This window comes from Serpula lacrymans (genome assembly GCF_000218685.1).
Source record: "Serpula lacrymans var. lacrymans S7.9 unplaced genomic scaffold SERLAscaffold_5, whole genome shotgun sequence".
Classification (NCBI taxonomy): domain Eukaryota; kingdom Fungi; phylum Basidiomycota; class Agaricomycetes; order Boletales; family Serpulaceae; genus Serpula; species Serpula lacrymans.
Window position 1 is genome coordinate 281,286 of NW_006763294.1, and position 15,036 is coordinate 296,321.

The following is a 15,036-nucleotide window of genomic DNA, read 5'->3' on the forward strand; positions in this document are numbered from 1 at the left end:
CGTCACTGTGACGGAAAAAGTACAATCATCTATGAGCCAACCATGATCGGGTATCTGAGATGGCACTTACGCAAATCGCCAGCCAATGCACGATGTTACACCACCAGAAAATGTTAGCCTAGTTTTTACCCATTGGTGGTTAGCCATTCTATTGTCGCAAGTCCAGCGACGTAACTAAAACATGATTTCTTAAAGGTTCCCGTAAACACCAAGCGAAGTGGCCTTCTTGCCATCACCTTCCAACCAATGGTCTGCGTTGAAGATGTCAGCGTCCTGTCCCCAAAATTATTTGTTTCTAGAAATTTACATGAGGAACTTTCGACAAATCGAACGGAAAACAAAAGAGGACCTATTATAAGCCGCAATGGACGCGACAATACGGATGCCCTTGGGAATTGGTACCTCGTGCATAGCTTTACCCGAGACGGTCGTGATGGGATTTGTCAGGGGTACCGCGTCGTCTCTGGCCACGAACCTGTAGCTATAATAAAGCACACAGTAAAATCTCAGCACCTCCTTCACACAACAGCGCTGTTCAAACGTGGCTCAAAGTCGAAATGTTAATGTTAACGAAACTATATTCACCTTCACGGCAGCGATGGTCTACGGCATAGCGTCGAAGTCGGTAATGATGAACTGCGAGTCACCGCGGGAGCGGATGGCTGCGTTTGCATCTTGGGATTTCTCGCTAGTCGCAAGAGGGCCCAACTCAGCGTGGTCGATGTAGTTTCGTGATCAAACATCTACAACTCTACAACCACGAGAATGCCAGACGAAGCGAACTAACACTAACATCCGTGCCAGTAGCTCTTCTTCGGTTAGACTGGCTTTCGCATCTCGTCCCGTATTTTCTGCTAAAGAGAGTAAGATGGGGTGTTCTTGTGATTCTGGAAACAGGGACACGCACCTAGGAGACTAAAGACTTCTCCCCCCCCCTTTCTGTTCTCTATAACAATGTCTCCGCCCTTTCCTTGAGCAAGCCCCTTGCAACACTGAAACTGCTTCCTTCATCTGGTGAGTGTGTACACATCTCGGGCTTGAAGAATGGTCGTGCACAAACTCAAGTACTTTGATAGGCACATATTTGGAGATAGCTTTAATAAAAACCTGTCGTGCAGAGGGGGACCCGAACATATCTGCCCTAGTGCCTTGGCATCGGTCAGCTGTTTATAACGGTGGCTGTGAACGGACTCACATATAACTGCTATATAACTTCGCCAAAGGGTTCTTGTTGTCATCGTCGATAACTCCGGACTGGTGGGCAAAGGCGACTTGATATGATGAAGAAGAACAAGTGAAATGCAAGGCCGTTTACCATCTCCGATAGCGCCCCAACGTAGCCCGAGACATCCAAGCAGGAATATTGAGCTCGGGTACTTAACATTATTGATGATGTCTATCCACTTCGCTGTCAACTTGAAAACGTATAAATTAACTGAGCCATGTCCAGATATTTCGAAATATACTTATTCAGCGTAGCCTTTGAACAAAGCCACGCATACTTGCGACTCAGGGATTCGAAAACATTAGAGTCTGTTTATATACCGAAACTAGTGTTAAGGATTAGCAACGGCACCGGACAGTTATAACAAAAACGCACACCAACTGCACTTTTGATATGGACGATACCTCCGTACCGGGTCTGCCACTTGAAATCGGCTTCTGCGGCTTGACCTTGGTAGAGTTCATACAGGTTGCCTGGAATCAAACGTTGTGAATCTAGTGATGAGTTCGTGAATTAATATACCTAGCAAATTGGACGCGGATGGGCCAGCGGTGTCTGTAACAGAAACACGCGTGTAACGACGATAGAGCCCATAAAGGAGGACAAATCGGTGAGCGAAATTACAGAGGAAGATTGGTCCATGTCATTGAAGATACTTAGACGTGAATAAGTGAATGGGTTCTTGTACTCTCAGGTGTATCCACCTTCTCACAAAGATAGCAGGCTTACCATCGCTATGATACCTCACACCACCCTGGCCGTATGTGTCAGAAATCGAGTTCTGGAGAAGTTAAATTTAAGAAGCCGTTTCTTGGAGATGAGTACGTAGGCTTTGCGTCATCAATTGGATATCACAATTCGAAGAACACCGATTGGTCACTATGTAAACCTTGACTGGACGTCAGGTATTCAACGTTGACGATATCAGGCAGTATCCACGGTGAGAAAGATATTGGTCTTCTGTAGTAAATACCAGAGCTGAAATACGGACTTGCAGGATTTACACCGAATTTATCGACTACCTCTATTGCTACTGCAAATTACTTCACGTGAGCAACAAATGGAAGAGTTACACGCAACAACTCACGTCAACTATAGTGTCTGGCCTTTGAGACAACATTACTTGTATGCGCGGAATAAACCGGCACATTGGGATGTATTGATACCTTGGAGAATAGGGACTTGGGCCTATAGAACCTTTTGGGACTGGTTTGAGAGTGGAAACCGCAAAGAAACTCCTGTGGAAGTAACAAAACCCTAAATCATGTCTTGGGGTCTGCCGACATGAATATGGGGACCAGAATGCTGAACGACTTTTGGTCCTATAAATATGGGCCAACTTGAATTTCTTGAAAGTCACAGTTTTTCACTGTGGTATTAATTGAGCGCGTTACGGCAGTAGTCGCATTGCGGGAGATGCCGTGGACCCTAACCCCAGACGGTCAACGCTGTCCTCATTGCTCTCAGCCAGGCTAGGCTTGCAGTACGGCCAGACCGTATGGATTTTCTCTCTCAAACATACATCGCCCTACGGGGACCTACAGGCGCGCCTCAGACTGCTTCTGAAACCATCACCAAGCTCAGCGACAGGCTGTCTCCTGGTACATTGTTGGCAGACCGTCGCGCTGCAGTACTTTCCCTCAAAGGCTTAACACGAGATTGGAAGGAAGATGTTGGCGAGAATGCATTGCCAGGGCTCCTAGAAGTCTTACAGAACGATGCAGAGATAGATCCAGATATAGGGAAGGCTGCTCTGGAGACCCTGAATACACTGTGCGAGGTGGACGAGAATACGAAAGACTTGGCTTTGCGGCACACAGAATACGTGCTGGCAAAGGAGCAGCCCACCCACACGCTTTTCGCGCTTCTTGGGAATTCCAATTTCTACATACGCTACGCAACCATTCAGTTATTGACGACACTTCTCCAGAACCGGCGGCAAGTAGTTCAGGGTTACTTTCTCAAAGCACCCTCAGGTGCATCCAGCGTCATCGCAGTTTTGGAGGATAAACGGGAGATAATTCAAAATGGTGCGTCACTTAGCTATGTATTAATGAGACTGTGCACCACTTGGGCGATATATCAAACGCACACGCATAACATGTTGTTGCCTCATTCAAGTTACTTCGTTTACTAACCCGCTTCATGTTTGTAGAAAGTATCGCTTTGATTCAGAGCCTCATATCACAGAGTCCTGATATTCAGAAAGTGCTAGCATTTGAAGGTGCATTCGAGAAGCTCTTTCATACTGTCACTCAAGAAAATGGTGTCGAGGGTGGTATTGTTTCTCAGGATGCCCTGAAATGCGTTGATGGCCTGCTTCGCTTCAACACATCTAATCAAGTATGTCATCTTCATGCGCTATATGGTTAAGCCAACAAATGACTTGCAGAGTTATTTCCGTGAAACTACATTACCCTCATCACTATGCTCCCTATTACAATTTCCACCAAATTTGCAAATCCAAGACCCAGTTCCGCAAGAGTTTTCATTACAATTCTGGGATCAACAGAAGCTCATCAATGTTTCGTTGGTTATTGGTATCATGGGCATGCTCATCAGCTCTAAAGGCAATAGTGTCAGTTTTTATAAACACATACTCATAATTTTGTCTGATGTCTGTTGTAAGGCCCCCGATTCGTCCGTCTTCGTACGCTGCTTCACGGAGTTAGCACTGTCATCTAATGCCCCCACCCCCCTCAAGACACAGGTACAGTGCTACAACTGTTGTAACTGGGTAGCATCCATTTAATAATTTCAAGTAAGGCCTTGCGGTTACTTCCTGACAACCTCACCTTCCCTCTTTCTGGAGTCATACTTACTCCGTACATGCCTGTGCCTGAGACGAATGGTGAAGAGTGGGATCGCTTAGAGCCTGCCTCCGCGCTGGATGTATTAGTGGAGCTCGCTGTACATGGAGAGTACAATGGTTTGTACAGGGATAAACGAACTACAGAGAGTCTGGAGTTGAGAAGTGCTGCTGCTACTGTTTTCGAGGTGAGATCAGCATATAATTCTAACCGCTCGTTGGCATTTATGTGCTGCAGAACTTTGTTAATAAGGAGGAAATTCGACAAGCCATTGTTCAAGGCATGGCACCATCTGAAGGTTTGATAATGTTGTTCTTCCGTGTAGTTGTTGATAACATGTGTAGCTTTAGCTACCAATATCCCATCCATTTCCCCCCTGCTCTATGCCCTTTGCCTCCCTCCCTCCTCCCCTATCAACTTCGCTAACGTAACCAGCACGCATTTCGCTACACTCCTTTTTGCTCAGCTTCTGTCATCTTCCTCGAGGTCGAAAACACTGGCCCGATCGATTAAACCACACACCGCCGTACCAACAACTCCGGCTCAGGGACAGTTTTTCGTCCCTGCAGACGGCCCACTAAGAGAGGGTGCAGAAGTAGAAGACGAGGATGACGATGATTCGCCTCAAAGTCTTCTCCATCTCTTTAATGAGAATCTATCGCTTGCTTTCCTTTCCCGTTCGCGTATGGAGTCAAATGATCAGGAAGCGAGGGAGTGGGACAAATTGATTATAGCCTACTTGTGTCTACTATCGCAGTGGCTCTGGACAGACCCCAAAGCTGTCCGAGAGTTTTTAGATACTGGAGGCTTGGGTGTGGTACGTCTTCTCCTTGGCAGATTTCGATCCTCAGATTTGACCGATGGTGACTGTCTCGTGGACTAGTTAGTGGAACCAATCAACCAGACAACAGACGCTGAAAGCTTGATTCCTGGCCTATGTGCCTTTTTGTTGGGTATATGCTACGAGTTCAATCGCCAACCAGGAGAGATCACTCGGTGAGTATTCCTGAAATTTGAGACGAATGCGCATATCTGATTAGATATGCCAATGTACCAGGGCGACAATTCATCCTATCATCAACAGACTTGGTGTTGACATGCTCGTTGGGCAGATGAACCGCTTACGTGAAGACGATAGATTCAAGGCCGTTGGTCCCACTTCCATCGTTCTTCCCTATCCCACAGCCATTTCGCTGCGGTCCGGAACGACAGCCCCTAGTGAGACTGAAGGAGAAATCTGGTTTGACTGGGCCTTTGTTGATTTCTGGAAATCAAATCAGTGTTAGTTGTTAGCTTCTTCAAAAAAATCCAGGCTTTGACTTTGAGATCTATTAGATACCATTCAAAGGGGCCTTGGTACCGATCCTAATGCCATGTCGCCCTCTGCAGGTACATATGTTTGTCTAAATGTGCTGGATCCAGATTTTGAAAATATTTATATTACAGGCGCAAGTGCAGAATCTGCAATGCTCATCAGCTCTCTACGAGACGTCATCCGATCACAAGCTCAGGAATTAGAGGAAATGCAGCAAAAGATCGGAGAAGCTTCGGCCTGGGAAACGAAAGTGAGCTTATTCGTGCATCGGATTTCAAATATGTGGCTGACACGTTTGATTAGTTAAGTGAGCTTCAGGCTCAAGTATCACAAATGGAAGCACGGCTTGTGCAGACTGATGAAAAAAATAAAGAACTTGAGAAGGAGCAAGAGGACTTGTTGGTATTGTTGGATGAGGTCAGCACCAAGCGAAAGAAGGATAAGGAGAGGCTTAGGGCGGCTGGGCTTGATGTTTCTGAGGATGAGGGGGATGAAGAAGAGGATGAAGAAGAGGAAGAAGATTAGGACTATATACCATTGTTTGTCGTGGAGTATGTGTTAGGTCTACTTGAAGATTCATTGACAACTCGTCTTATATATCATACAAGAATCAAATATGACAGTGCCCATTGTATTGGTTTGTTATTATAAGGAAGTAATATAGGTGAAGCACTTTGAAACATTGCACTTGATGTGCAGAACCTGTACAGTATAGTAGACAATAATATAAACCACATACAAGTTATTAATAAGATACAACTGTTTCCCTATCATGTGACACATTTGATTCACCTGATACCCCATCATTGCTTGTCAAGCTCCTCCTCAGATAGATGCCGTATACGACTGGCGTACGCTTACACGGCCTGCCCGGCAGATCGACTTGTCCAAGAGTCCCATAAGGACTGTCGCGATTTCTCGTCTGCAATGGTCTCAGCGAACTGCACAATCTTCCAGACATCTTGGAATGAGCTTGCGAGTCCAAGGCTGATCCTGACTACGCCCAACTCTCGTCCGACAGCGGTCTCGAAGTCCTTTAAGGTAACTCCGGGATAAAGGAGAGCCATATCATTTTCAATACCTAAAATCGCCGCTGCGCCACCTGGATTACACATACATCCAGTCCGAAGAGAGATATTCTGGAGTGCAGCAACATACTCCACAAACGAATTAGGCACCATTCCCCCAGAAGGCTATACCAAGCGCATGAGTCGTACAATTAGTCTTCTTCCACAACAAAGGAAACCCACGGATATAAATATTAGGGAAACTACAAAGCCAGTGTCAGCCTGTTCTCCAACTGAAGTTAACCGGCGCGATGGAACCTCCGATAGTATGCGAACGACGGGTCCTCGTGTTGATTCATGTCGTAATTGTGCCAAAGATGTGATAAGGAAGTGTGATAGAGAGGAAAGTCGAAGTGGAAGAAAAGGAAGGTAAGTAGAGAGGAAGCGAAGGCCATTGGTTACCGCAGGTAACATCATATAATTTATGGTACCATCCTGTATTGGCGCTAACAGTAAACAAATAAAGAATGATACTGCCCTCGAACGAGCAACTTGCCTCAAACTGTTCGTGTAGCTTGTGAGCTCTGGTAATGATGGAACCAGGAACCTGTACGACATCTACGGTCCCACCAGCAAACCACGGTCGTCTCAGTTTCTCCAAGAAGGCTTCTTTTACTATAAGGGCACCGATACCTGTCGGATAGCCGAACATCTTATAGAAGCTGATGGCCATCGCATCGACAGGTGTCTCCGACAGGGAGAAACTAGACGTGGGCGCAAGAGCTGCGGCGTCAAGAAGCGTGTCATAGCCCAACAAAGAAGCATATTCAAGTATTGTAAGATCAGGTTTTGCGTTTGATATATTCGATTGGCCAGTGAGCGTAAAAAGACATGGGAAATTATCCTGCGATTTCGGTCTGTTTCGTGACAAGATGTTCTGTCAAGTGTGAGATGTTATTCAGTAAAATCGCCGATATAAATATATGTCCTAGTCACCTGTGCGGTAGAAATAAGAAAGCCCCCAGTGTTTGTGGAAGGGATATAGTCCACTTGCGCACCATTTCGCGATGCATACTCGCGGATGCCATGTACGCTGTTGTGAGAATCTGCACCAAGAACGTAACTGCTCCCTTCAACGAACGGATATGATTCTCCAACCAACTTCAATGCTCCAGAGGCATTGGGAGTAAATATAACTGTGTAGCCTGGGGGTGCCTTGAAAAATGATAGGACGGCTTTCCGTGCTTCTTCGGCATGCCCTGATGAAAGTTTGGAGCTAATGTGATGTGAGAAAGTGGTCACATACGTCATGATAGTAGCTATGTAAATGACACACCTATTGCTGGACGAATGGGTGTTTCCCAGAATGTGTTGGGTGAGGAAAGTGCTGTGGGCCCGGACCAGGCTATCTGGATACAACGCGCCACCCATGTAATCCACGTAAGTTTCCTCTGCACGATCCAATCTCGTAAAATCAGTTCGGCGCAGTGTATCCATTATCCAAGTTAGTTGATATTCTGGAAAGGCTTTCAGGAATGCATGATATGCCTTTGCAACATCGTCCTGAGGATGAGGGGGTGGTATGTGAGGGACATATGCTAACCCCTCGCCACTTTGCTTTTTCGTTAAGCGTGTATCGTTATAGAATGTTTCTTGCGACGAGATCGACCTGTTGAAGGTTGCATCGGGTTTGCGATCCACAGTGATATGAGATCTTGGAATAGTGCGATGTTGACGTTGGGTACCTTTTGTTTTGTTGCGGGGTGATGACTGGGTATTGCCCATGACTGGACTGCTGGGTCACGTAAAGCGATGCGCATATGGGTACAAATTCTTCTTATTGTTATATACTTTTTGCAGAGAAATTTGAACACCCGACCGGCATTCAAAGGGGGCATGAAATCATAATCCGAGGACAAGCGAACATGAGCGCCAGTCTGTGTATGCCAGAATCAATCAGCATGAGTGTACGTACTCGGAGTGTACCTCGGCCATGATTTGGCAGGTGAATCTCGAGTATCCCCAAATCTGGTATGTCGAGTCTTTAAGGCAGTTCAATCTCGTGCCCTAGTTTGCTTAGGTTGGTTTCAGCAGTCAAAAGTCGACATTCTTGGTGCCGTCGATCGGAGCTCTGTGGCCCTCATGTACTACACCATGACCGAAGATGCCTATTTCATAGTCCCTTGAAGCTTGAAGTCTGTGAAACTACTTGTTTCCCCATGGAGCCAATGTAGGCCAGAAAAGGATCTACTTGGTCGAATAAAGATATAAAAATCTGCAAGGAACACGGCAGTAGTTCAAGCTGTCCACTATGACATTGATGCGATGGCAGTCTATAAGTTTCGCCTCTCGGCAAAAGCTCTGAGTAAAGAACGCCGGCTTGGGTGGCCCGGAGAGTGTCGCTGGATCTTCTTGATAGAAGGTCCTAGTGTCAGGATCATGCGACGTTGGTAGTCTATACTGTTACAACATTCAGCAAATCCAAACGGAAAAAAAACAAGGGTCACCTATATCTTTAGGACCTCATGCTAAACAGTGCGGATGTCTCTAGTCTCCCCTAGGCATACCATTTAGGAGGAAGACAGTCGATGTCTCCCTTGCTTACCTAATTCAATATTATGCGTCCCAAACGGATGCTTTGACATAGTCATTGGGTGGCAGTGCAAACTACATCAAATCAATTCGTCTGGTATCAAGGAACAAGGCTCCATCACTGGCAATGTGTCAGTGGCATTGGTTGGCATTTCAAAGATACTGCTGACCTTCCTTGCGGCACCTGTGGACAATAAGTGCTGTTGCAAAATTTCTTCTACCAGCTATCCCGTTGCATTGGTGCGTCAGGAATGACCAAATTGGACGATTCTCGACTTGTTGGACCTTCCAAGTTAGTAGAAAAAAGTGCTACCTGGCAGAGTCCACGGCTTTTAGCGGAAGCAGATTATAAGCAGTACAGCTTACCATGACAAGCCCGAGAGCCTATAATAGCCTATAGCTGTCACTTCTATGGAAGAATGCCTCAGGTGGTCCACCCGCTCGAGAATGCTCTCCAGTAGTATCCAGTTGCATGTGGTCGATGAGAAAGCCAGATCCGGTCGATAAGGCGAGTAACATCACGTGCAGGAGAGTGATAAAATAATGCAGGAGGAAGCAGAAAGAATCAGAGATTCCTTCCTTCCAGCTGTTTTCATAATACATATCGATAAACTGTCTCCCTATGTGTTGAGAAACGCTTAAATATACACATTATCTTGCAAGTATGTACGAGAAAATAAATTGTGTAATCTTCTTACTAAATGCTATACAGTCCTATATGCAAATCCTTCTAGATATCTAGAACAAGGGCAAGACAGTAACATCTGGACCACCTCACCTGCTTAAGCCATTTCCTCCATAACACTTGCATACGTCGCAGAGGCATTCAATTTACGTTCATAATGTCGCCGTCCTTCGTGCAACGCCATTGACGCCGACGCCAGTAGCAAGAGTGTACACAAATCCTGCGTGCAAAGTGCCTCTGTCTGGAATATCGCCTGTAAAAAGGGCACATACACCAGTGCAAGTTGTACGATGAAGGATATTGAAACCGTTGTCACGAGCATCCTATTTTGGGTAAGGCCGCATCCTAATCCACGGTTCTGGACTGCAGAAACGAGGTCCAAAAATACAAAGCCAGTGAACGTCTATGTCGTGGGTATTTTCCAGTCATTTGAGCTAGAAGTGAATGAAATAATAAACGAACCATCGTTTGCTCCCTACTTGACCCATGATCATCGTGTAATCCAAGAGTGTAGATGAATGATGTGCCACAAACAATAGTGGCTGCCGAAAATAGAACTCGGTATAATAGTTGTTTGGTAATTATAGGCTCGTTTTTCTTCCTGGGAGGTTTCCGCATTATAGCGGGATCAACAGGATCAACGCCGAGCGATTGACTCGGAGGTCCTACGGACACCACATGAAATTAGTTGGACAGCAGCAGAGCCTTTGAACTACCCACCATCCATTAAAATATTGATAAATAGTATTTGCATGGCATTCAGAGGGTTGCTGAAGCCAAACATGGTACTGATTGTGATCAACACCAAGGCAGCAGCCGCGGTGCTCAGTTGGAACGCCAAGAAGTTTTGAATATTGTGAAAGATAGATTTTCCTGATCACCCACAGGTCCCGAAGAAGATGGTTAAAACAAGCTAATGCATGGAGAGCCGAGAAGCTACCGCACCTTCTTCTACCGCAGGTAATATCGTACTAAAATTGTCATCGACAAGTATGACATCGGCTGCTTCTTTGGCTACATCCGTTCCGCTTTTACCCATAGACACGCCGATATCAGCCATTTTCAGCGCGGGGGCATCATTCACTTTGAAGAACAAGACAATACGACCCGTAAGTGCTGCTAGTATAGTATAACATAAATAGGTAAAATACGCACCTCCATCTCCTGTCATTGCTACCACAGCACCTCGTGCTTGGAAGGCCTCCACAATGGCCATCTTGTGACGTGGCGTTGTCCTTGCGAAGACACTCACACTTCCAACGCGCTGCACAAGCTGTGCCTTGCTCATCTGATCGATCTCCTTGCCCGTCAAGCAATAACTGCTACTACCTCGAACAGAATGCGTGGCACTACGGCCAATCCTTAAACCGAGTTTCTGTGCAATGGCAAGAGCGGTATGCTCCGCGTCACCAGTGATCATCACTACCTGAACACCTCCTGATTGGAGAAGCCCAATTGCATCTGCAACGCCTTTCCGCGGGGGATCCAGCATCGCCTGAAAACCGACAAAGATGAGGTTTGTTTTGTCCTTGTCTGGCGTTGATGGTCGTGTTGCAGGTGCCGACGGACTAACGCGATACCCAAGTTGTGTAGGCGTCGATGGGGTGTCAGGCCCAGGAGATTCAACAGAGCCATACCCATAAGCCATGGCAATAACCCGGAGACCTCGTGACGCAGTAGCTTGAGCGTTGTTTAAAATAACGTTCCGCGTATTGGCATCGAGAAGTGGAGTAGAGCCGTCTGCAACGAAATAATACTTACAGCGGTCGAGAATGGCATCAATGGATCCTTTGATGTAATATATTTCCCGAGGACCGCCACTATAGAGGGCTGTTGAGTAGGCGTGAATGCCACTCACAGCCATATATTTATGCTCTGAATTGAATGGTCGTTCTGAGAGACGAGTAAAAGACTAACCACAAAGTGAAAGGTTAGTTAAATGATAAAGGGACGATGTCCTGTGCTTACACTTCTTTGATCTGGAATTCCGAACACAGATAGAACATTCAGCAGAGCAACGTCGGTGGACTGTCCGACAAGGACACCATCCTCGTTACTTGACAAAGATGCGTTATTGCATAAGGACCCAACTTCCAACGCTTTCCTTACTGCAGGCGAAATGCTTTCAGTGGAAGGACCTGTGTCCACATGTACGATTTCATCCACAACATATATCTCTGTGACTGTTTGCTCGTTCTTGGTTAGTGTCCCTGCCATATAAAATGAGTATCTAGGGGACTGTAAGGATTGACTGTGTGTCACCTGTTTTATCGGAGCATATCACTGATACGGATCCCAAAGCTTCCACAGAGTGCAGTTTCTTCACAATAGCTTTCCGTTTCGACATGCGTAAGACGCCTAGCGCAAGTGTCACGGTAGTGACAATGGGCAATCCTTCAGGAATGGCAGCTACAGCGAGTGAGACTACACTTAATCAATGTCAGTGAACAATGTTTTCGCAAACCTCTCATATGTGGAGACAAGGCACGAAACGAGACGTACCGCCAATGGTAAACATATCAAGCCAAGCACGTTGTTGCGCGATTCCAATTAGGCAGATGAAGCCTATGATGATGAAGGAGAGTATGGATAGGCCCTTCGCAAGCTCGTCCATGCTTAGCTGGAGTGGTGTACGCTTCTCCTCGACCTATAATAAATGATATCAGACAATGCTAATCCCAATAGGAGATGATGTACTGACATCTTGCATCATCGAGAAAATAACACCAAACTCAGTCTGAGATCCTGTAGCAATTACTACCCCAGACCCCCTCCCTTCAAAACCAAGATGTCATTACACTGAGTAGGCAAGACATGCACAAACTTACCATTCCTCACCAATGTCCCCATGTATGCTATGCACGACCTCTCCGCCAACGCGACTGGTTCGCGTGGTACATAGCCATTTCCCATACCTGATTGAATAATATTCGACTCAAATTCGCAAGTTTTTGCATCTTTACGTCGCGCATTAGTCTCTCCAGTAAGGCTGCTTTCATCTATTTCTAGATCGATTGCCGAAACAACTCGGATGTCAGCGGGAACGCGATCCCCAGTGGTGAGAGTGACAATATCCCCAGGAACAAGCTCGTTAGCAAGGACATGTACGGTATTGTTGTCGCTAATGCAACGATCAGGAACGTCAACATACTCGATAGAGCAAGCACAAGTACCGTATGACGTGACAATGGTGTGGAACCAACTTATTTAGGGCCTCTAAGCTCTTTTCGGATCGCTGCTCTTGGATAAACCCAACTGAGACGGCCGTGTGAAGATGCATGATACGGGATAACGAGGACTGCGGACGCACCAGTTAGAACAATCAGCACAGCTACAGTGATGCTGACTCCATCATCGATATTCCCCATTACAGCACTAATTACAGCGCTGCCACACAGCAGCAAGATGAGTGGACTTTCATATATGGTTTTAGCGAACTTGATCAACGCAGGTTCGGGGGCAGACACGGAAAATTCGTTGTAGCCATGGATGACCTGGAGGCCCGGTATTGAAGACGCGGAAAGGCCACCCTGGGCAGTTGTTTGGAAGTGAGATATGGTGTCCTGAATAAGATGATCAGTACTTGTACTTAGCAATGGGAAATGATGAAATCGAAGAGATGATTCTGCTGTAACTAATCAGGGGTATTTGTAAGAAGCATCGGTAAACCCCATATGGAACCGAGAGATATACGATAACGGATCACTAAAAGTCAGCTTTCTAGAAATCCATAATCCATGAAACATTCTAGAAAACAGAAAATTTCGCAGCGCCAAGTTCTCAAGCCTCTAATGGCCGTATAATGGCCGTAATAATAGCCACCCTATGACCAGGCGAGACGCCAAGCAGAAAAGGAACGCACCTCGACGCTGCAATGAGCGAAACGTGCGGAGGGGGTCTCTCGTCGCTCCTCTTTGTGCTCTCGCACCTGTAGGGGAATATACGCATTATCGAGGGAGTCGCTATGTGAATGTCGTTGTCCGGTGACCCCTGTGACGACGTTGACAGCGTTGACAGCCTTATTCCAGAGACCGGTTGGGCCTTCTGCAGCGACGGCATTCGCAATGTCACTGAAATTGGGAGGAATACTGAGAGAGCCTTCAGCATTATGTCGACGTAGCTGAGTACTGTATGCGAAATGAGAGTTGGCTCCAGGTGTAGGTTGTGGTTCTCCAACTTGGCTCTGGGATACGGAAGGAAAGTAGCTGGAAGCTGGTGGAGACGGACTGCGGGTGTGGTCAGGCTGAGAATTACCTTGTCCAGTGTTGTACATTGGTTGTTGAAACGAGAGGGCAGACGTCGAGACGACAGGCGTCTCTGGAATGGCGGAAAGGTCGTTAGCCATGGACCGCTTGCGTTCGAAGCCCAAACCCGACAAACTGCGGCGAGACTTGGACATTTCCTGGCAAAGACCGGTATTTAGGTTTGAGCTGAATTCGTGTTTCCCTTTGAAAGGTGAATCCAGAAACGCAACGAACCTTACCCTTCCCAAGATTGTCAAAGTTTCGGTCAAAAGCTGGAATGGCTGTACGGAATTTCGGCCACGATACATACTCACGTGACTTGGTGTCGGCAACGCATCCATATCTGGATTTGTTTACCAAAGGCTTTGGATCCAAACAACCACCGAGTGGCGCCTTATCCCCACGCCAATTGGTACAGCCACCACAATCATACAGTCATGACTGAATTTGCCCGAGAAGAAACCTCTCGCAGAGGCAGGAGTCGCAGTAAGGAGGACCACCACAGGAGAGATAGAGACTTCAGCACTCGTAGAGAAAAGGAGAGGATAGGAGAACGGAGCACAGTGAGGGACCATCGCCGATATTCTCGTTCCCGCTCTCGGTCACCTTATCGGTCTCGTCGACGCTCAAGGACCCGCTCGCGCAGCCCGAGAAGGCGAAGGTCATACTCACGTTCACGTTCTCGTGGCAAAGATGTAGCCAGAAGGAAAGATGATGATCGTCCGAAAAGAGGTCGGTCGAAGTCGAGGTCGCGCTCGAGGTCCAGCGTAGACTCCTCAGACTCGGAGCGGAAACAGCGTAAGCGCAAGAAGGATAAACACAGGAAAAGGAGCAGAAGTCGAGAAAAGAAAGAACGCAAGAAAGAAAAGAAGGAGAAGAAGGTGAGTTGCAAAGTAAACTTGCTATGATTACATCTCTGATATCGTCTCTATCAACCCTCATAAGAAGAAGAAAAGCGCTGCTGCCAGCGCACAGTGGGGTAAACATGGTATAATCAGTGAAACTGAGTGAGTCCTTTAGCAAACGCAGAGAAAACCCCTAATTTGACAGCACTCCAGTTTCTATAATAAATCCCAAGAATTCCGGACTTGGCTCCTAGAAGAACGTAAAATAAATCCAGAGTCTATTTCCAAAGACCAAGAGCGTAAAGAGTTTGTC

The 15,036-nt window shown here is 46.6% G+C and overlaps 4 protein-coding genes across 4 annotated transcripts; 2 read left to right on the forward strand and 2 right to left on the reverse strand.

The window, feature by feature from the left end:
- Positions 1 to 1,411: 1,411 nt before the first annotated feature.
- Positions 1,412 to 2,067, forward strand: SERLADRAFT_384411 (uncharacterized protein; the record flags this gene model as incomplete). The annotated part of the gene is made up of 3 exons (XM_007316254.1): positions 1,412 to 1,550; positions 1,601 to 1,893; positions 1,961 to 2,067. The coding sequence occupies 2 exons, from the start codon at positions 1,443 to 1,445 to the stop codon at positions 1,715 to 1,717; spliced, it is 225 nt and encodes a 74-aa protein (XP_007316316.1).
- Positions 2,068 to 2,687: 620 nt separating this feature from the next.
- Positions 2,688 to 6,539, forward strand: SERLADRAFT_447399 (uncharacterized protein; the record flags this gene model as incomplete). Its single annotated transcript, XM_007316255.1, has 12 exons — positions 2,688 to 3,255; positions 3,381 to 3,568; positions 3,618 to 3,803; positions 3,855 to 3,935; positions 3,992 to 4,222; positions 4,273 to 4,333; positions 4,380 to 4,852; positions 4,919 to 5,031; positions 5,093 to 5,316; positions 5,371 to 5,424; positions 5,482 to 5,600; positions 5,654 to 6,539. 12 exons carry the CDS (start codon positions 2,724 to 2,726, stop codon positions 5,873 to 5,875), a joined length of 2,484 nt encoding a protein of 827 aa, XP_007316317.1.
- A 709-nt stretch (positions 6,540 to 7,248) lies between these two features.
- Positions 7,249 to 7,856, reverse strand: SERLADRAFT_384422 (uncharacterized protein; the record flags this gene model as incomplete). Its single annotated transcript, XM_007316256.1, has 3 exons — positions 7,249 to 7,291; positions 7,342 to 7,633; positions 7,694 to 7,856. Coding segments are annotated over 2 exons (239 nt in total), but the record flags the coding sequence as incomplete, so codon positions are not given.
- A 1,733-nt stretch (positions 7,857 to 9,589) lies between these two features.
- On the reverse strand, positions 9,590 to 14,081 carry SERLADRAFT_447402 (uncharacterized protein; the record flags this gene model as incomplete). The annotated part of the gene is made up of 13 exons (XM_007316257.1): positions 9,590 to 10,037; positions 10,097 to 10,299; positions 10,355 to 10,507; positions 10,580 to 10,717; positions 10,790 to 11,546; positions 11,603 to 11,844; positions 11,897 to 12,058; positions 12,137 to 12,281; positions 12,336 to 12,409; positions 12,463 to 12,755; positions 12,808 to 12,889; positions 12,945 to 13,197; positions 13,497 to 14,081. The coding sequence occupies 13 exons, from the start codon at positions 14,031 to 14,033 to the stop codon at positions 9,732 to 9,734; spliced, it is 3,345 nt and encodes a 1,114-aa protein (XP_007316319.1).
- Between the last annotated feature and the right edge of the window lie 955 nt (positions 14,082 to 15,036).